The sequence below is a fragment of the Pararge aegeria genome, chromosome 12 (genome assembly GCF_905163445.1).
Source record: "Pararge aegeria chromosome 12, ilParAegt1.1, whole genome shotgun sequence".
Taxonomy (NCBI): domain Eukaryota; kingdom Metazoa; phylum Arthropoda; class Insecta; order Lepidoptera; family Nymphalidae; genus Pararge; species Pararge aegeria.
Window position 1 is genome coordinate 588682 of NC_053191.1, and position 21769 is coordinate 610450.

At 36.6% G+C, this 21769-nt stretch overlaps 1 protein-coding gene across 2 annotated transcripts in view; it reads left to right on the forward strand.

Annotated features, from left to right (window-relative positions):
- The window catches only part of LOC120628206 (GAS2-like protein pickled eggs), a 197665-nt gene that overhangs the window by 91788 nt on the left and 84108 nt on the right, over positions 1-21769 (forward strand). For both annotated transcript variants that reach the window (XM_039896460.1, XM_039896459.1), the window contains exon 2: positions 3967-4188. In XM_039896460.1, coding sequence (XP_039752394.1) covers positions 4006-4188 — 183 coding nt within the window. In that variant the 5' untranslated portion in view covers positions 3967-4005. The remainder of the gene's footprint in view (positions 1-3966; positions 4189-21769) is intronic.

Below are 21769 nucleotides of genomic sequence, written 5' to 3' on the forward strand. Positions count from 1 at the left end.
TCATTCCAAGCGTTTGCAGCACCAGAGAAAAGGCCAATGAGTTACGACTTTTGAAATGTGTTAACCCGCTAAAAATCCTTTATACTAGTATCTACAGTAGTAGTAAAGATTTTTGCGACAGAGCTCGTGACCAACCTTATTTCTGACCCTAAGCAGTATTGTTGCAATACTGTGTTCCACTTTGAAGAGCTTGGTTGCCGGTTTAATTACAGGCAAATGAGACTTCACACCATCTTTAATGATTACCCAGCCTAAGTAGCAGTTTTAATTATTTACTTTAACACATAATATAAGCGGTGACAGCCCAATGGGTAGGAGCTTGACTTCACTTGCGGGGGGGCCGAGTTCGAATCCCAGCACCTCTAACTTTTCTAAGTAATGTGCGTTTTAAGTAATTAAAATATCACTTGCTTCAACGGTGAAGGAAAACCTGCATGCCTCTCTCAGGCATTCTACATAATGTTCTCAAAGGTGTGTGGAGTCCGCACTAGGCCAGCGTGGTAGACTAGGGCCTTAACCCTTTCTCATTGTTGAAGGAGACCCGTGCTTTGTAGTAGGCCGGTAATGGGTTTGATCTGATGATTTCTCTTGTAGTAGTGATTTTACAATCCAGCGATAACCCATCGGCTTATCTTCATTCCAACGAGCGAGACAAATGGACAGGTCCGTTTAGGTTAGACTTTCCATCAAAGCTCAATGTGTAGGAAAAACCAATAGTAATCGGTAAATAACTGATACACATCGAACCCCCAAAGTGCTAGAATGCCACTAGAAGGAAGGAAGGGAGGTCTGAAGATCGTGACATGTGGAAATCTCCACAGGATACCTTTTCCCAGCTGTGGCGTCAATCAGTTAAGACAACGTCTTATATGATTTGTACGAGCAAAAAATAACATATTTTATTAGTACTTAATACTGCAAATCATGATTCACGGATCATCAGACAAAAACTTGATTATACTACGTGTTGAGTAAATATTGTGTTTTGTATAAATACGTATATCACGATTTAATCTTTAGTTATATTAACTTCGTAAACGTATGGATATAATGATGAATCACATTCTTATTTTTAGTTCTTTTGTCAATTTAAATCTTGTAGTTATTTGGTTCGCATTTTGAAAAGTCAATTCTGTTGGTAGAGATTATTTGATAGTTCTTATTTTTAATTTTTTTAGGTTAGTAAATTATTAAGTAATATCAATTTTTACGTGGACGCTAACTAAGGGCCTCATAAGAAGGCTCAGAGTCACTCAGCGGGCGATGGAGGGAGCTATGCTACGAGTACCTCTACGTGATCAAATCAGAAATGAGGAGATCTGTAGAACTAGAGTTACCGACATAGCTCAGCAAGTCGCGAAGCTGAAGTGGCAATGGGCAGGACACATAGCTCGGGGAACCGATGGACGTTGGGGTCTTAACGTGCTGGAATGGCGACCTCGCACCGGTAAACGCAGCGTACGTCGCCCCCAACTAGGTGGAAAGATGACATCAGGCGAGTCGCTGGGAGCCGCTGGAGGCAAGCGGCCCAGGCCCGTGGATTGTGAAACTCCCTACAAAAGACCTATGTCCAATAGTGATGACGATGATGATCTATTTTTAATCGAAGACATCTGTATCGTATTGTTTTGGATATCTATTCAATTTGGCAAAATTAATTGAAGCTATGAATAAAAATGAGTTTTTAATAACCATGTCAGTTTTAATCATCATGACTTCAATATTATTAGCCTGTTTTAACAATATAAAGTCTAGACATTGTACACGGCTCCGATTCAGATGAATTAGAAATCTAGCTGCTGCTGAGATCAAATGGCTTCAAGGTGACGATTGAGGGTTTCATTTAATGTAATCAATCTTTCATACTAGACATATATATTTTTAACTAGAGCTACCTCGACAAATTGGGAAGCTGACCAACCGACCCATGGAAGATCGATAGACTTTCATGGCACTGGACTAATAGTCGATTGATCTTCTACTAGCTGGATAGATGTTGATAAGCAAAAGCAGTTACAGATAACTAGAAATCGGCTTCATGTAGATTATTTACGATTCTATAAAAAAAAAATGTGTAAAGTAGATTCTGTTGTTTTCAACAAGTTAGCCCTTGAATGCAATCTAAGATGGTAGCGGGCTAACCTGTTAGAGAGTGCGTCATACCTCTTATCGGTTTTTATGCGACATAGCACCGGGACACTAAATCGCTTAGCGATACGTCTTCGTCTCTAGGGTGGTAACTAGCCACGCCAAAGCCTCCCACCAGACCAGACCAAAGAAAATTCAGTAATTATAAATTGCCCAATTGAGCCTACCGGGCATCGAACCCGGGACCTTCTACTTAAATTCACAGCGCTTACCGTTGCGCCAAGGAGGTCGTCAAAATTCTTTAAATAATTCTTCTTCTTAAGGATTCCTTAAATAAAATCCGGAAGAGTTGCGGACATATGGTTAAAAATGAAACATAAAAAAAATGCAATGATGAACGAACAATCACGTCTATCTAGCCCCAAAGTAAGCGTAGCTTGTGTTATGGGTACTAAGATAACTGATGAATAATATAGTATTCAAATAAACAATAAATACTTATAAATACTTATAATATTCAAATAAACACCCATACACTGAAAAACATTCATGTTCATCACACAAAAATTTGTTGTGGGAATCGAAAACACAGCCTTTACTCAGAAAGCAGGGTTTCTGCCTACTGCGCCAATCGGTCGGTACTTTAGTCCGTCCCATGCCTTGCTGCAGGTGGGATGTACACACCATTTAATTCCAGAACTGGATTCAAAAACATACTTATGTCGGTACATAAGTATGTTTACACAAACGTTTATAGTACAAAGTATCATTCAACATGATACTTTTTTTTGGCGCGGTGGAAAAGTTTTGCTACCTTCTAACCTTGGCCAGGACGGAGGTTATGTGGGACTCCCCCCTCTAAAGGGGTATACCCCAACTTAAAACCACCAGCATGTCCCTCTGATGTTGGCTTTGTCAGACGCCCGGGGAACCCGTATTTAACATGATACCTGATACGATATTCAGTTAAGTAAGTTTTTTAATGTTGACATTTTGACATTAAAATTACATAAGTTGCCATCGTTATCAATCAACATTTGCATAAGTGTGTTTCCATTTAGAATTGTCAAGCACTCCAGCAGTTAAAATGTCAACAAAGCATAACTGACTAAGCTACTGAGAAGTCTTCTATCTGCACGAAGCCTAATACTCTGAGTTACTGCACTTCTTCTCTGCTTTAAAATCTGCATCCTGGTCGTTATAATAAACAGACAGATTGCGTAATTTATGTGCGTTTTAAGCAATTAAAATATCACTTGCTTAACCTGTAATGGAAAATATCGTGAGAAAACCGGCATGCCTAAAAGGTAATCCGCAATGGGCCAGCGTAGAAACTATGGCCTAAACCCTTCTCGCTGTGAGAGAAGATCTGTGCTCTGTAATAGGCCGGCAATGAGTTGATATATGATGATCGGGTTTACACAGAAGAACTTTATTATGATAATAAATAATAGATAATAGATAAATATACTAAGACAATACACACATCGCCTCCTAGCCCCAAAGTAAGGGTAGCTTGTGTTATGGGTACTATGATGAATAATATACATAAGTACTTAGAATATACGTATGAACACCCAGACACTGAAAAACATTCATGCTCATCACACAAACATTTTCCAGTAGTGGGAATCGAACCCTTGTATATCGAGCCTTGGGCTCAGAAAGCAGGGTTGCTGCAAACTGCGCCAATCGGCCTTCAAATATGAGATAAATGATATCAATGGAAACTCTGACACGAACTAGTACTTTTTACCTACCGCTATAAAATGGAAATAAGGGAAATAATAAGGGAATGTGCTTCTGATTGCACCTCCCGTTTTGATGTTTCTCGACTACCTTTAATAGAGGTCTTATTAAAGTTTTCTCTTGTTACAGAACCAGTAATGTCCTACGCCTAAAAATACAACAGTAAAGATGGCAAGCGCAGGCGCCGTTCTCCTGGAGGCCCGGCCCTTCCGGCCCTTCAAGTCCTCCGAGGAGTATCTTTATGCTATGAAAGAGGACTTGGCTGAATGGCTGACGGTCCTATATCCCGAACTGAGGATCAACGCTGATAACTTCCTGGACAGGCTGGATACCGGAGTGGCTTTGTGCAGGGTAAGTTGTGTCTTAAATATTTGTTGTTCTAGAAATTAGCTTCATTCATCATCATCATCATCAGCCTATCTCAGTCCACTGCTGGACTAAGGCCTCTTAATTTGGACGCCATCTCGGTCTATTGCTGGTTAGCTGCATCCAGTTCTTCCCTACTGCCTTTAAAATATCATCTCTCCATCGAGCTGGTGGTCGGACAATGCTTCTGTGTCTAGTGCGTGAACCAAACCAAAACCAAAAAAGAAATTAGCTTTACGATTACTTAATAGGCAAAGCATTGGCATATATGTACCGTAATTTCTGATCTTTGAACGTAAAACATAGGAAAAACAAACAAACTGTTTAATAAATGTGGTTTAGATAGCTTATATTTATTACAAGTTTTTGACAAACTCACAGATTTTAAACTAAGATTTTCGTGGTTAATCAACATATTTCGAGCCAGTTCCATGGATCGTGGTAAAGACGGGACTCTATGAGTCTATTCCCGACTCTAGACCGTTGAACTATATTTAAGAAACTCACAGGTGCAGCAGTATGCGCTCTAGACTTTACAGTTTAGTTTAATCAATTTAGTAACTTACATTTTTTTAATTGGCCAACTTAGAAGGCTGAGATATTTCACTCGCTTGTTCTTTTCCATCACCGTTCAAATAGGGAACATTATGCATTCACCATCTTGTCGATATGTAAACAAATATAACAAGCAATAAACCCATATTCAAAGATAAATGTATTATGATTTATAACTACAAAGTGCTCTTGATGAAGTTTTTTGCGTTTTAATCTAAAGTGGATTTAATTTCGCGAGCCATTAATGGTTAATCCGTTACGAATTGGTCGAGGTTGGATGAACCGTCGAGACTTCAAAGCGTTACCGATTTATATGCCGGGGAAAAGTGTACCGGAAAAATATAACGACTTGGCAATACTTCAGCTATAATCGTGTTCGTCAGGAATTTTAATTAGTTAGTAATTTATCGAAGTGCTCCAATAAAAGGAAGTACTTGTAGACTTTTTAAGTGTGTTTAAGTGTCTTAAATATTTCCTTGTTTCTAGGTTCTCATCGATTTCACATTATGCAATTGGGGTGTTTTTTCCCAGATCCGATTTCACGATTTTTATTACGTGCATCCGATTGTATTGAACTGATAGATTTCATTATACCTTAACTGATAGCTATCTTCTCTGCTCGTTGCTACATTAACTTTGCATTTTGTTGACTACGTTCCTTTAAGGAAATATTAGAAGAAATTTGGATACATTTCATATATTTTGATCACGCGGGATTTAATTAGGGATGCCTTTTCTTTTGTAATTGAAACTTGGGGTTATTACTACTAGGTACTACATTAAAATAACTTTATTTAAGAGCCATAATCTTTCTTCTTTGAGTAAGTATGACGAATATAGAATATAAAAAACACTAGCTGAGCTATGAGCCTCATCATATCAACCCATTACCTACAGGGCTACTACAGGGCGCGGGTCTCTTCCCACAACGAGAATGATTAGGCCGTAGTCCACCACGCTGGCCCAGTGTGGATTGGTGGACTCCTCACGCATTTGAGAACATTATGGAGAACTCTCAGGCATTTACGTTTCCTCAGGATGTTTTCCTTTACGTTGAAACAAGTGAAATTAATAGAGGTGCTGGGATTCGAGCTCGGTCCCCCGAAAGTGATGTCGAAGTCTACTCCATGAAGTCCATGAGCCTATGCAGAAATAAGCCTCGCTTTAGTACTATTCCGGACGAGCTCTGTCACAAACAGCTCTACTACTATTAAAAAGGTTATAAGTTATCTCTATGCGAAATTTTGTCAAGATCAGTTATGCTACTTAGTTGTACATAGGTTAAGTAGAAACAGTCCCATGTGCTTTCCCGAATAAAAAGTATCATATTGCCGTCTCAAAGATGCAAGTTACCTGCCAAATTTTCATATTGCCAAAACAAACAAACAGTTATTCACATATAAAAGGCAATTACTATGTATATTTTCACAAATAAAATGGTTACCTAGTATTTTTCGAAGACCCGGTCTGCTAATGCACTAATCTGAAAAGTTCCAATCGGCTATTATACATCCAAACCACCCGTACCAAAGCGTAGTGGAATCTTAAAATCAGAATATATTCATTCAACTTATAGAAATGAAATAAAAATATTAATGAATGGATTGAATCAATATTTCTGTCACGCATCCTCAACAATGGTCGTCTCCAGACAAAAAACAAACGCCTGTGACGTCATCATGTAACAATTGACGTCACTTTGGTAGGACTGCGATGACTTTGCGGTTAACAATATATGTACTTGACCATTTGGTATAATATTTGGATTAATTTTCCTTCAATTATTTGTTTCTAGATTTATTTGTAGTTTTTTTTCACATGACTACGTTAAAGTAAGGAAATTGGTAATTTATTTAATAGGAAAAAAGTAAGTCTCTTTGTATCACTTCGTTGTCCTCCTGTCTCCTGCTGTTTTTCCACTTTTTCTAAAATGGTCTTACCTCTGAATTCCGTCTATGAATATTTTATGACATCCTATTACATTAAAATTAGGACAACAAGACGAAAAACGTTGCAGAAGTAAAAGATCAGATATGACAGAAAAATTAAATAACAAATAAAAAATTGATTGACAAATAATTTTACCTTTTTTTAGGAAGTTGTGTAAAACCTGTTATTTGGTTATTCCTAATCGTACACTTTAAAAATAATCTTGTGATTATAATATTACAAATTAAGTTTTATCATTGTTATCAATTTATAAGATACCTGTTTGAAAGAAAACTATTTATTGTTAGTTATATTTTTAATCGATACAGGAAATTCCTAAAAAAATAATATTAGGTCTGTGAGTTAGTCATTATTAGAAAGAAAAACATTTTTGTTTATTAGAATTTGTAATTCTATTATTGATTCGATTGGTCAGGTATCTTCTGTGGTCTTTGGACTCTTTAGTAGTGGAAACTGCCAGGTTCTATTTTTAATTTAAGATTTATTTACTGAATGGAGCAGTTCTGAAAACATCATTTTGTTAAATATTTTTTTCAAAACTTTTCAATTTTTATTCACTTTGCTATTCATTATTGATCCGTTTGAAAATATTGGAAATAAATAATCCTAATTGATTATGATATTTGCAACTGTTTGTATATGACATATAATTACGACCAATCCAAATTATTATTTTTAAATAGCAGAAACATACACAGATGTCTGACGTAAGCGTTACTTCCGTCAGAAGAAAATCTGAGTTACTCCCTAGTTGCGCCTAAAGAAGTTTTACTTCAAAAAGACTAACGTTATTTTACAAAATATTTAATTATCCTCCTAATTGAAGCATCAATAAATAATTGATTGATTATATTATTATCTATAATTATTATTCGAAAATAATCGGAAAGAGGTTTCGTTACGTTTAGTTTTAATTATCCAGTTTATCTGTCCCACCATTTATCACACCGTAACTCCGGAACGTTGCACAAACATTACTATTTAGTCGTGGTTGCGTAGTTTAGAAATGTGGAGTGTTACTGGAAAAAGGTTACTACTACTGCTTAGTATTCTAATTAGGACCTGCTTATTACAATACTCGTTCGACCTTGACCCGGTTTTGATAATAAACTGTGTGATGAACACGTTTGTTCTAATGAGCTAGGCTTCCATGCTGCAGAGGCTTTCATAATCTTTACAAGTATAAGATTTCTGGTTGGGGTTTCGATATGGTCAGTTGTGAATAGGCAAAGAAGTTGATTTTTAAGTTTACTTATTTCTTTATTCATAAGACACACCAGCAATTAATTGTAGCTACGTTCATAAAAAAATAAAAAATTATGTTTTCGAATTACAAATTCTGTCTAGTGCCATTACAATAATCAATTATAGGTGTATACAGCATTATCGTTATTATCTCCGGTCACAATTTATAAACTGAAATAAGTATTTAACTAAAGATTACTAAAAATAATAATATAAATATGACTTACATATACCTATACATACTTAGAGATACCTATATTAAAAATCCAAAATAAATTAAGGTATATCCTTTTGGAGTAGAGACTTTGGGACCATGGGGATCGGGGACTCGAGCTCTTTTTAAAGAATTTTCAAAAAGAGTTATTGATTCCACCGGTGATCCTATAGGCCGGGCCAAAGAATTTTTTTTGGCCATTCAAAGGGTAGGCCTTACGTACTATGCATCGCTGCGGTTGTTTTAAAGACGTTTTTGATTTGGACGGCCGATTGGCGCCGTGGGCAGTGACCCTGCTTTCTGGGTCCAAGGCCGCGGGTTCGATTCCCACGATGAACATTAATGTTTTTCAGTGCCTGGGTGTTTTAACATTAGATATTATGAGTATTTATGTATATTATTCATTAAAATATTCATCAGTCATCTTAGTACCCATAATACAAGCAACGCTTTCTTTGGGGCTAGATGGCGATTTGTCTATTGTACGAGTATATTTATTTAGTTTTTTATTTTAAAATCACTCTTACAGAAATATTTGCGGCTATGCTTGTATTTCATTTTTATTGGAAGCAATGATTTAAAAAACCCTATGAAGGCACACATACAACTTCTACACAACGTCTTCGCCAGCGAAGACGCTGTGTAGAAGACTTTCTGACGTCATTCGCACATAAGCTAACACCACGGCTTCGGAGGCGTACGGACTAATCACCGTCCGAAACTACGCCGAGGTTTCTCTGAGAAAAAAAAATCCAGTAACATAAACCTTAATGTTCCGACGTCATTATAACTAAGACATAAGTTAGTTTGAAATACTTATGCCCGATTTCACTAAACCTGGGTAGGTGAGTTGTCTAATGAGAATCGATAGGTGAAAGATAAATAAATGTAAGTCGTTACTGACTATGGCATTGCCTTGGTCGTCGTCGGTGAAAACTAGTACAAGTTTTATTTCAAAGAACGAACATTCGTAATTAAATTATTAACAGGTATATTCCTAAAATTCTAACTGAAACCTAGAGAAAGAGTGTTAGTTTAAATATGTGAACCCAGTCATATCCCCTACATCATAAACTTCAGCAAATACTCAGGAAACTGCGTGAGTAAACGCAGAAGTGGGCGTGAAGTGCGTGACTCAAATTCTGCAAAACGACTGAATACTGAATCACGACGATAGCACTACTTTTTGTTTTGATAAATACATGCGTGTACTAATTTTAGCCTGGATAGAAGCTAATGTTATTCGTTTCATTAATCAACTAGCTTATATTATTAAAATTAAGCTTAATTTGCTATACTCCGCGAAAAGCAGAAGAATCTGTGTGGTGTAATTTATAATTTCTCCAATCCTTATACTCCACACCAAACAGATCTTCGGCAATGTACGCACGTTTCTCTCCGAAACCGGAGCATCCTCAGGAAATGTTGACTTTACAAAAATAATTGTTAAGAAACCATCTTCATAATATATAATGGATTTCCGCAAAGTAACGCCTGCTTCTGTCCAACAACTAGCTTCTGCCCGCGACTTTGTCTGCGTGGACTCCAGAATTGCTTCTAAAGATTCGTTCTTTAACAATTTTTAACCCTACCACGGAAACTATTTGAGAGATCGGTAAAGAAATTAATTACATGTCCTTTTCGTGCATAGGTGACACGCAAATTTCAGGGCTTAGCTCGAAAGCAACTTTCAATTTTTCCTCGGGAACTACTTAAGGAATGTTCTTTTCTTAAGTTTTTTGTATTCACGCCACTGTAGGATAATAGTATCTAATCCAAACTCAAAAACGAAAATTACAAAAACGATAGCTCTACTTCCGGCGTTTCTTGATGCTATCTTTTGCCCGCGTTCTTGGTCAGAGTTATTGCGGAAACTGCAACTGTAAAATGATTGATATAAAGTGGCTTATGTTACTCTCAGTACTTTCAACTAACTCTGTGCCAAATATACGTCATCGACAAAAAAGCTTGGGTGTGAATTATTGCTCTAACCAGGTTGCTCTTCTAATAATTTAAAATCACATTGTGAGATGATGATAACAAAAAAAAACACCCGGCTAAGTTTGTTGTGGGCTTCTTCTTAGACCAGGACGCGTTTGGAACCCTCGTAGCTTTAGTTTTAAGTTTACGAATGTGGTTATCGCCATCATCTCACTACCGTGTAATTCTTATGTACGCATCAAAAGTGCCACCTATGGGCCTACTTGAATAAATATATTTTTGACTTTGACTTTGACTTATGCATCGCCCATTTGACGGCCGATTGGCGCAGTGGGCTGCGACCCTGCTTTCTGAGTCCAAGGCTATAGGTTCGATTCCCACTACTGGAAAATAATTGTGTGATAAACATGAGTGTATTTCAGTGTCTGGGTTTTTATCTGTATATAATAAGTATTTATGCATATTATTCATTATAACTTCCAGCAGTCATTTTAGTACCCATAACACAAGCTAAACTTACTTTGGGGCTAGATGGCGATGTGTGTATGGTCGTAGTATGTTTATATTTATTTATATTTTACATCTGACGATCAGGTGGGCGATAAAACGATACAAATATTTACAAACACGATACCTAAACGAGATAAGCGCCAAGAGACAAGACGTAAACTTGGCCGTAGCATTGACATTTGGTCGTGGCCAAGCTCGACGTGATCGGTTCCCACGGGCCCCGGGTGGTGACCGTTAGTGCAGACAGGCCTTAGGGTCAGTGCTGTGAGATGACTATCTACCATCTAACAATGAGTAAGGTGGTGTGACCTGATTGCGTTGCAGTCTATTACACTAGTTTATAAATCGGTATTTGTATGAATGAATTGCTTAGCAGAGTACTCCCATAGTAGAGAGAGTTTTGGTGCTTAAACCCAACGTGCTGTTCCAATACGAGTAGGCAGGTTTTAACGATCATTATCACCATCACATCAACCTATAACCGGCCTACTGGCTTCTAGAGAGCACGGGTCTCCTCTCACAATGAGAAGGGGTTAAGGCCGTAGTCCACCACGCTGGTTCAGTGCGGATCGGTGGAATCTACACACCTTTGAGAATGTTATGTAGAACTCTCAGGCATGCAGGTTTCCTCACGATGTTTTCCTTCACCGTTGAAGCAAGTGATATTTTGACTACTTAAAATGCACATAACTTAGAAAAATTGAGATGCGCGCTGGGATTCAAACTCGGCCCCCCAGAAGTGAAATCGATCTACCACCCAATGCGCTATCACCGCTACACCGCATTAACACTTAATTGTTTGGCAGCACGTCTTTGTAGCCACGGCCGAAGCTTTTTACCAGAACTGAGAATCTGAATCTGAAAATTAAAATTTTTGAAGATTCTCAGTTCTCAATTAAGTATTAAAGATTTTAAACTAAGATTTTCGTGGTTAAATTTCTTACATATAGTTCAACGGGTACATACCACTGGGTACAATTCAAAAATATTGTCGTGGTCTGTAACCGTTGAACTATATTTATAAATTTACTGTTAGTATATTACAACTTTCAACAGATGACATCAAAGTAGGCGCTAAAACCAAGCGCAAGACCCTGTTTCTGGAACTCCCTCATATAATATATGTACAGAAGTAAAAGCCCATTGGTTGACATCATGTTGATGAAAAATCTTTAAAGCTTTCTTTAAACCGCATTGAGGCTGCAATAGGTGCCTGTGCCGAGGCCCAGCAGTGGGATATACAATATATTTCTGCATAGGCTAAGGATGATTATGATATGTACTATTTAATAGATGGCTAAACTCACGTGACTTTTTGTCGGAGATTGCCTAACTTGGACCTTTGACATGAGTTATATGAGTTCGCGCGTCGCGGCACGACATATTCTCAGCCGTCTATTCAACATTAACCTTAATCTCTATATGTTATGAAAATTAAGCTTCATTTGCTACAGTTCGCGAAAAGCAGAAGAATCTGTTTGGTGTAATTTACAATTTCTTCAATCCTTATACTCAACACCAAACAGATCTTCGGCAATGTACCCTCTACGCACGTTTCGTTCCGAAACCGGAGCATCCGGACTTTAGGATGAATAATTGTTAAGTGAAAAATTAGCCAAATGTGTCGCCATTTATACCTTTCTTACCCCTACTCTACGTTACCTATCTAAGCCTGGCTAAGATTATAGCAAATTAAGCTTATTTTTCATAATATATCATGGATTTTCGCACGCCTGCTTCTATCCAATATTACTCTCTATGATATAAATTGTAAAATAGATGATAATAATATTAATTGACTTGCTCTCAATAACTTGCATAGACAATCGCAGTAATTTGATTCTATTCAACGAAATATCAAACCTCTACCTGCGCTGGCGCCTCCGCCCTCGCTTTTTCAAAAAGCTCAACGCATTCCAACAAAAATAACCCTTAACGCGTATAAAATAAAGCCTGTTTTTATATCAAAATATATTAATTTAATTTGCCCATCGTACATACCGAAACTTTAAAACCATAAAGGCTTGAGAAATTCGCGTATGTTCTAGTCGCCCACTGTATGGTCTCTAATTTAATTGCATTAAGAGGTATTTTCGTTTGCAACGCCGCTAGTTGTACAAGTGATCGACAAGGACGATTATTCATACCGTTTAAGTTTACTGCGGCAATAAATACTGAATTTAGTTAATACTGAGTGACATAGTTTACCGTACCCACGCGGGCTGCCGATCAATTAACCAGTTACAAGTAATAATTACTTGACAGACTCGCTTAGACACTTGCCTAGCATGCGTACAGTGCAGCCAGCGGTATTGTGTAACTTATCTGACAGTTGCTAACCGGTGTCTTTCAATGTCAATTCAGGAAAATATTAAATTTACTTGACTATTGAGTTTTAAATAGCTTGTAGGTGTAATGGTAATTTACCGCTGCATCAGGAGTTCCGGAAATTTATTCAATATTAGAAAGAAAGAAGTGTTAGCAGTACATCTTATAATAATACTAGCTGTTGCCCGCGACTTCGGCTGCGTTTGATTTTGTTTTTTGATGTGGCATTCAAAAAACAAAATCAAACGCAGAAAAGGTTTAAAAAAATTATAGTATTCAGTATCGCTAAGCCTTAAATGAGCACACAAAATTTGAGCAAAATAAACACATATTATAACCTATATAGTTCAAAAATAATTATTTAAATCGGTTATAATTTGTCGGAGTTATGGTGTAAAATCGTCAAACACTTTCATCCCCTCTCCCAAAGGAACCGAGCTTAATGTCGGGATAAAAAGTATCCTATATTACTTCGAACACTTCCAACAATATGTGTACAAAGTTTCATGAGGATCGGTTAAGTAGTTTTTGCGTGAAAGCGTAACAAACAAACTTACATCTTTTGTCTGTCTGTCTTTCTGTCCGGGCATTCGCGAACGAAGTCGCGCGGGTGCGCTAGTATTTATGTACATGTAAAAAACAGTTATTTCAATATTACTATTCAAAATTCAAATTCAAAATTCATTTATTTCAAGTAGGCCTAATATAAGCACTTATGAAACGTCAAGTCTGTCTGTTTGTAGTGATTCTACCACCGGTTCGGAAGGCAGATTCTACCGAGAAGAAGCCGGCAAGAAACTCAGCAGTTGCTCTTTTCCAACATTAACAATTTACATTTTGCATTTTAACATTCATTTTTCTATCTTGTGAGAGCTGAAAGCGGAGCCGGATGCTTCCAAGCAACCTTGTCATTAAAAAATTCATCAATTGTATAGTAACCTCGCTGTAATAAATGTGTTTTAACAAATTCTTTAAACTTGTGCATTGGCAGGTCCAAAATCACCTTAGGAATCATATTATAAAAGCGTATACTCAATCCCACAAATGATCCCTGTACCTTACGCAGACGATATGCAGATGACACTAATTTATGACCATTTCTTGTAAGTCGACTGTTTATGTCCACTTTTTGTTTATAAAGACTAATATGTTGTCTTACAAATACTATATTGTTATAAATATATTGTGAAGCTACAGTAAGTATGCCTATTTCTTTAAACTTCTCACGGAGGGATTCGCGTGATTTAAGTTTATATATTGATCGTACAGCTCTTTTCTGCAATATAAATATAGTTTCGATATCAGCTGCAACAAGATTCCATAGGACATAACACTATGAAAGTACGCAAAATAAACTAGCCTGGCTATTTCAACGTCAGTAATCTGTCTAATTTTTCTGACTGCGTAGGCAGCCGAGCTTAGTTTACCCGCTAGTGAATCTATATGGGCACCCCACTGTAGCTTATTATCTATTATATGTATAGTTATTTGTTTTTTAATAAAAATACTGTCTCGAGTTGGATGTTGACGACTAAGGAACCATCTAAGGAAACCCTAGATAATATTTAATTTCATAATCTGAAGCTTTTTACAAATTTCCAAAAAGAGGTGATAGTAGTTAGGACTTCAGTTTTCAGTTGAGATTGCAACAAGGCTGCCTTTGAATGCCTACTGTTTTTTAATGTATTTCTTATTCTTGTTATTTTGTGCTATCTATATTATTTTATGTTTTGGGTGCAATAGAGTGTTTCTTCTTCTTTTCCTTCCAGGGTACCGAGTTCGATCCCCGGCACTAACCTTGAACTTTTTTTTTTTTTTTTTTTATTTAGTTCGCAAAACTGACAATCAACTGCTTACTCTAATATAAACTATAGGACATTTGGCTTTTCGGAGTTATGTGCTTTTTTTCTTAAGTTAAGCAATTAAAAATCACTTTCTTTAACGGTGAAGGAAAATATCGTGAGGGAAACTGCTATCTATTAGTTCTCCATAATGTTCTCAAAGGCGTGTGAAGTCTACCACTCCACACTTGGCCAGCGAGGTGGCATACGGTCTAAACTTTTCTCAATCAGAGAAAGGGTTGATTTTTTTATATATATTAATAGCGGGCAAACGAGCAAGTGGGTCACCTGATGTTAAGTGATCACCGCCGCCCATAAACACCTGCAGCAACAGAGGAACCACCGATGCGTTGCCGGCTTTTAAAGAATTTGTTTATTGATATTGATAAAGTTTATTTAACAATAGCTACGACTTCTAGGCTTCGAGCAACGGGCGGACAATGTGTCGCGGTGGATCATAATAATGAAAGTTTGCCATATAGAGAATCTCCTCATATGGTTTGTTCAAACGGTCATTCATTTATGGAGTATTTACCCACTTGAAAACTTTTAAGGCTAATCTTATCACGGCTTACGCAAAGCACACGCGTGAATCAGTTACAAAACGTGCAAAAAAACGAGCAAAAAACAATAGTTACAAAACTGTTTGCTTAGCTGTTAGCGGCAGGTTGCGCAGCGCTAATGAGACGAGCAAGCCTCGCAAGGCCGCAGGTGGACGACGTTGCGATATTATATAGGTGTTATAAGCATCTTGATCATATTTTGTAATTTTATAAGCATTTTTCCTTTACGGTTCAGGCCGTTACACTTTGGAACGCCCTGCCGTTAGAGATTCGTGAGGCGCAAACGTTCGGCATTTTTAAGAAACAAGTGAAGGATCACTACTTGTCTGTATAGGCCGGGCATTGATGGGAATGGTCACTACGTATTTTTGAGGGTTCTTTTATTTTATTTATTTATTTTTAAATTATGTTTTTATAGTAGAGTATTTGTATATTTATATGTTTGTATATATGTATGGAATATATTTTATATTTTTGTACATATCTTTAATATGTTATGTTTAATATGTACTTTGTGTTATGTTTTTTTTTATGTTAATTTAGTTTAAAATCGTAATATTTCACTAATGTTTGTTGTACCACCTACTAATTTCGTATAGCATTTTCTTGTATGCCTTTGGTTGCCTGGAAGAGATCGCTATTTAGCGATAAGGCCGCCAAATTGTACGTTCTACCTTATTGTGCTGTTGTATTTGTATCTCTGTAAATTTTCTCTGTTGTGTACAATAAAAGTGTATTCATTTATTAATTTGTTTTTGAGACTCTGGGAAAGACATGTATCTGAAGTTCTCCGTTGAGTGATGACACTAATAAATATGCCGATTATGAAAATAAAGCTTAATTTGCTATACTCCGCAAACAGCAGGAGAATCTGTTTGGTGTAATTTATAATTTCTTCAATCCTTATACTCCACACCAAACAGATCTTCGGCAACACACGTTTCGCTGCGAACCGGAGCATCCCTAAGGAGATGTTGACTTTACAATGAATAAGAATCTAATATTTAAAATGGCGACTGCTTAGTTTTAAACTCATTTACTCTCAGACGATACAATTTCAATAATAAAGAACTTTAATTAACATAAATAAGTAATATTGTCTAAGTATCTGTGTGATACAAAACTAGCAGCTTAAAGAAATCAGAACAATGCATTTTTAACTTATTTTTAAATTATATAAACGATTTACTTATCGTTTAAAATCTCTTTAAGTAAACTATTGAACAGTTGTGCTAATAAATGCTTGTATAATTTTACTGTCATAATTAAGTTAATTTTCTAACTTTCTAGACTAAAGGCCAATCCCGACGGGAGTAGTAGTGCAGTAGGGAGTGGTAGTAGATTATATTAGTAGCACAGAATACGAATGCTACTATCTTAGACTGCATCATAACTGAACACCAGGTGAGATTACAGTCAAAAGCAAAACTTGCAGTGGAATAAAATAACCTCACATTCACTTTGCACTAAATTCCAATTGAAATTCCAAAAAGACATATTCCTATAAATTAACAATGCACAATGTCACCGCATTCCAGAAGGTACTTCAGTGCTACTATTAGGCGATCTAAATTCCAACTTGCGTAGCCTATTACGCAGTTAAAGGGCGTGGACACCAGATTCCTAGAATACCTTCCGGTGGCTACTTACGATATTTTGGACGTTATCCAGAGGTCATTATCTCGTTGTACCGTAAACATGACCTTATATGGTGGGCATTTTTGTTTTGATTAACGATTTAAAGATAAAATTAAGCTAATTTATGCGTGAATACAATCATTTTGTGTAATAAGTTATCTGACTTTTAAATTAATTGGGGTTTATTTTTAAGTTCAATGTTTTCACGACTTTGTACGCGTGGCAATGTTTATTTCGAGAATTATTACCATTGCTAAATTTCGATGCTGCGATCGATATATAAACTTGGATCACGCGAATCTTTTCGTACCAAATTAAAAAAAATAGGTATTGCAGTAGCCTCGCAATAATTTATAATAAAATAATCTTTATTAAACAAAACATAAATAATTATAAACAAAAAGTCGATATAAACAGTAAACCAACTAGAAACGGACACAAATTAGTGATATCTGCATATCGTCTGAGAAAAGTATGCTAATATGCTTTTATAACATGATACTGAAGAAATATTAGATCTACCTTTACCTAAGTTTAACCAATATATTAAAATACATTTAAAAAATCGTCGTTACTACACGATTTCTTAACGACAAGGCTGGAAGCAGGCCACTCCGCTCACAAAACAGAAAAATTCTAAAGATTGTTAAACTTTAAAATTATGTTGGAAAAGAGCAATCTGCTGAGTTTCTTGCCGGCTCTTCTCAGTGGAATCTGCCTTCCAAACCGGAGGTAGAGTCACTACAAACAGACTGACTTGACTTTTCAAAAGTGCTTATTAATTAACTACTTGAAATAAATGAATTTTGAATTTGAATTTGAATTTGAAATTCGTTAATTTTTATCTATGTCTACTAGGTTTCCAAGCGAATTTTAGTCTAAAATAATGAAAAAAATGAAAAAGTTTATTTGAACATCATCATTACAACTTGTATGTTACATACATTAGGTAAATATTGTTATAAGTCACAACAGAATAAATCGCTAGTGAACATACTAAGCTGAGCTTGTTATTGTGCGCGCTAGCAAGTCTCGATTTGTCAGAACTTTTTACCGAAAAAATCTAAAATTTATATGACATTTCTTATATTATCGCTTAATCTAGGCGGAGAATAGGTTCGTTAAACCTTTCATAGTCGGGTTAGAATAAGATAGAATAACTTTATTGCAACAAAACATACCGAAAAAAAACCAAGACAAGTACATAATGTTAGGGTGTAAAGGCGGCCTTGCCACTTAAAGTGATATCTTTACTACGGACAGTGGATGGTATAATAGCAAAGATATAAAATAAACCTACATAACTGAATATAGACACTAAATTAAATAAGAAATACACAAATATGTAATATCTATAAATTATTATTATACTATTAAAATACATATCTATACAAACGTATCTTATACTAATATATAAAGCTGAAGAGTTTGTTTGTTTGTTTACTTGAGCGCGATGATCTCAGGAACTGGTCCTATTTGTAAATTTCTTTCAGCGTTGGATAGCCCATTTATGGGTCGGCTATAGGCTACGTAAGATCCAACTGATACCAATAGGAGCATAGCATGAAAAAATATTAAAAAATCTGTGCTTTTTTTTTGAGAGCATCCGATGCGTAAACGTTTAAAGTTTTGATTAAAAAATGTATCGCGAAGTTATTCCCCTCCTAAAAGTTCTAAGAAAAAGTCTGCGACAGAATGTCTTTTTATATGGTTGGTTGTTATACGCGTACGAAGTCGCGAGGAACCGCTAGTGTTATAATAAACTTACATATCATTTCATTATTTATAACTGCTAACTGGAATGGATAGAAATGTGAATTTAATTTGACGACTTCTCTAGCGGAGTAGTGACACAGTAAATATATAAGCTACTAGCTGTTGCCCGCGACTTCGTCTGCGTTAGATTTTGTTTTTAAAGTATTCAGTATCGCTAAGCCTTAAATGAGTATAGTAGTATATATATATATATAACATGTGACTGTCAATTAATTATAGACAAATAATTTGCAATAATACAAATAATAATAACAAATTCCGACTATAATTAAAGATCTAAGCTATCCTATCTCTTAAGTTGGACCAGACTGCTCATGGTGTGCCAATTTAATTTAAAATCGGTTAAGTAGTTTAGGAGTCCATCGCGGACAAACATCGTGACAGGAGATTTATATATATTAAGATGACGGCCAATTGGCGCAGTTTGCAGCGACCCTGCTTTCTGAGTCCAAGGCCGTGGGTTCGATTCCCACAACTGGAAAATGTTTGTGTGATTAGCATGAATGTTTGTCAGTGCTGGGTGTTTATATGTATATTCTATGTATTTATGTATATTATTCATAAAAAAAATTATCAGTCGTCTTAGTACCCATAACACAAGCTACGCTTACTTTGGCGGTGTGTGTATTGTCGTATATATATAAGTATTATTAAAAAGCTAAAGCTTTAATACATGCTGTGGTAGTAAGAGCTATGTTCGTATAAGAAGGACGTGGGTTCGATATGCGGCTGGGGCTATTTTACAATTTATTATTTACTCTCTCTGTGCCTCGAATGTGGTTGGTACCACACAACTGACAAAGTCATGCCACCAAGCAATTTAGCGTTCCGGTAGGAAGCAGCGTAGAAACTGATTAGGCTGTTTATTTACTATAATTTACGGCCGATTGGCTCAATGGGCAGCGACCCCGCTGAGTCCAAGGCCGTGGGTTCGGTTCCCACAACTGGAAAATGTTTGTGTGATGAACATGCTGGTTTTTAGTGTCTGGGTGTTTATATTTAAATGATACGTATTTATGTATATTATTCTATAAAAAATATTCATCAGTCTACTTAGTATCGACAACACAAGCTACGATTACTTTGGGCTAGATGGCGATGTGTGTATGTCGTATTATATTTATTTATAATTAATTTAGCCCTAACAGGTCAGTTTGCTTTTAGCTGCCTAATTAGTTATTACCAGTATGCAAGGGATTGCAGTTAATGGCTAACTTGTAGTGGAATGGAAAAAAAAGAATTCTGCAATATTTAGTGACTGTCTGAATCATAATAAGAGTATGAGGGATTAGCGCATTCGGTAATAAAACCTTTTTTTTTAATTGCTCTATAAGCCCTTGACTGCAATCTCACTTGGTGGTAGGTTATGATGTAGTTAAGATGGTAGCGAGCTAACCTGTTAGGGAGTATAGTACCCCTAATCCGTTTCCACGCGACATTGCACCGGAACACTAAATCGCTTAGCAGCACGTCTTTGTCGGTAGGGTGGTGGTAACTAGCCACGGCCAAAGCCTCCCACCAGACCAGACTAGAGATAATTCTGAAATTAACAATTCTTAAAGTGCCCCTGCGGCGGGAATCGAACCCTGGACCTCCTACTTAAATTCACAGCGCTCACCGTTGCGTCGGGGAGGTCGTCTTAGTTAAGCGTCGCCGTTTTTCCCATAGCTAAAAGCCGTGCCCTTATGGATTGTACATTATTTATGAGCGTGGATGTGGAATAATCGATCGAAATCTTTATTGTTTTGTCACAAGAAATAATAAATTTACCATTCGTTTGGCATTATTCGTCTAAGGGAATTGATTCCAAACGATGTTTTATTCAGCAAATGCGCCCGCGCTTGGGAAACGAATAAACGATAGAATTCCGCACCGATACGCGCACCTCGCGGACGATTGCGGAATTTTAATAGATTCGCGAAAACCACAGCCGATTCAGAAGGGTATACTATCTAATCAATCTATAGAATTTCAATTCACTTTTTTTTTTTTTTGACTTGAAACACCTCAACCGTTGGTTGATACTGGCTATTGGCATGGCGAAGTACAGTGGGCGTAAAGTCGATTTCTACATAAATACTTACATCTTTTTGATTATACTATATTTATTTCCGTTCATGTATATCCTGAATAAAATAGTTTCTCTATTTTAGTTCTGCCAGGCTTCCGGCGATTGCAAATTTTTATTTATATGATCTAAATAAAGAAAGAAGGAATTCAATCTTATCCAAAACTTAACGAAAGGCGTAACCTTGTTCTTCTCCACAAATATTTGTCAGGAATATTAGTAGGCGTGGTGGGCAGCGAGCTTTCTGAGTCCTAGACCGTGGGTTCGATTCCCACAACTGGAAAATCGTTGTATGATGAACATGAATGTTTTTCAGTGTCTTGGTGTATATCTGTATTTTATAAATATTTATGTATATTATTCATATTCATAAAAATATTCGTCAGTCATCTTAGTACCCATAACTCAAGCGATGCTTACTTTGGGGCTAGATGGTGATATGTGTATTGTCGTAGTATTTATTTATTCGTAGGCATACGCATTGGATGCCAAACGCTATTAATATGTAGTAAGGAGTAAAAATGGACCTGGGACCCTAACGTCCATTTGTCCTCCTTGCTACGAACCCCGCTTTCAATAACTCTGGTGTCGATACAGCTGTAAGAGTTGAATAACTTGCGTTACTTCTAGGAATATTCTTATTTTCACGAAGAGAAGCATAGCTCGCTCTATTGGCTGCTGATTCCTCTAAACCTTCTTTCCACGTTCATAGCGACCAAGTTTCGCACCCATAAAGCGTTACTGGCAAAACACACTTCATAAGACATTTGTGTTCAGGCATTGTCTCACCACTCCATTGCTCACTGAGTGTCTCGAAGTGTCATTATGAGGCTTAAAGTCCGCGAAAGCCAAGAAATCTATTTTATAATTTTTTAAATGCATATTAAATTTCGGAACCGTCAGGATTTGAACCTGCGACGCTCCGGCAATCGCGGCC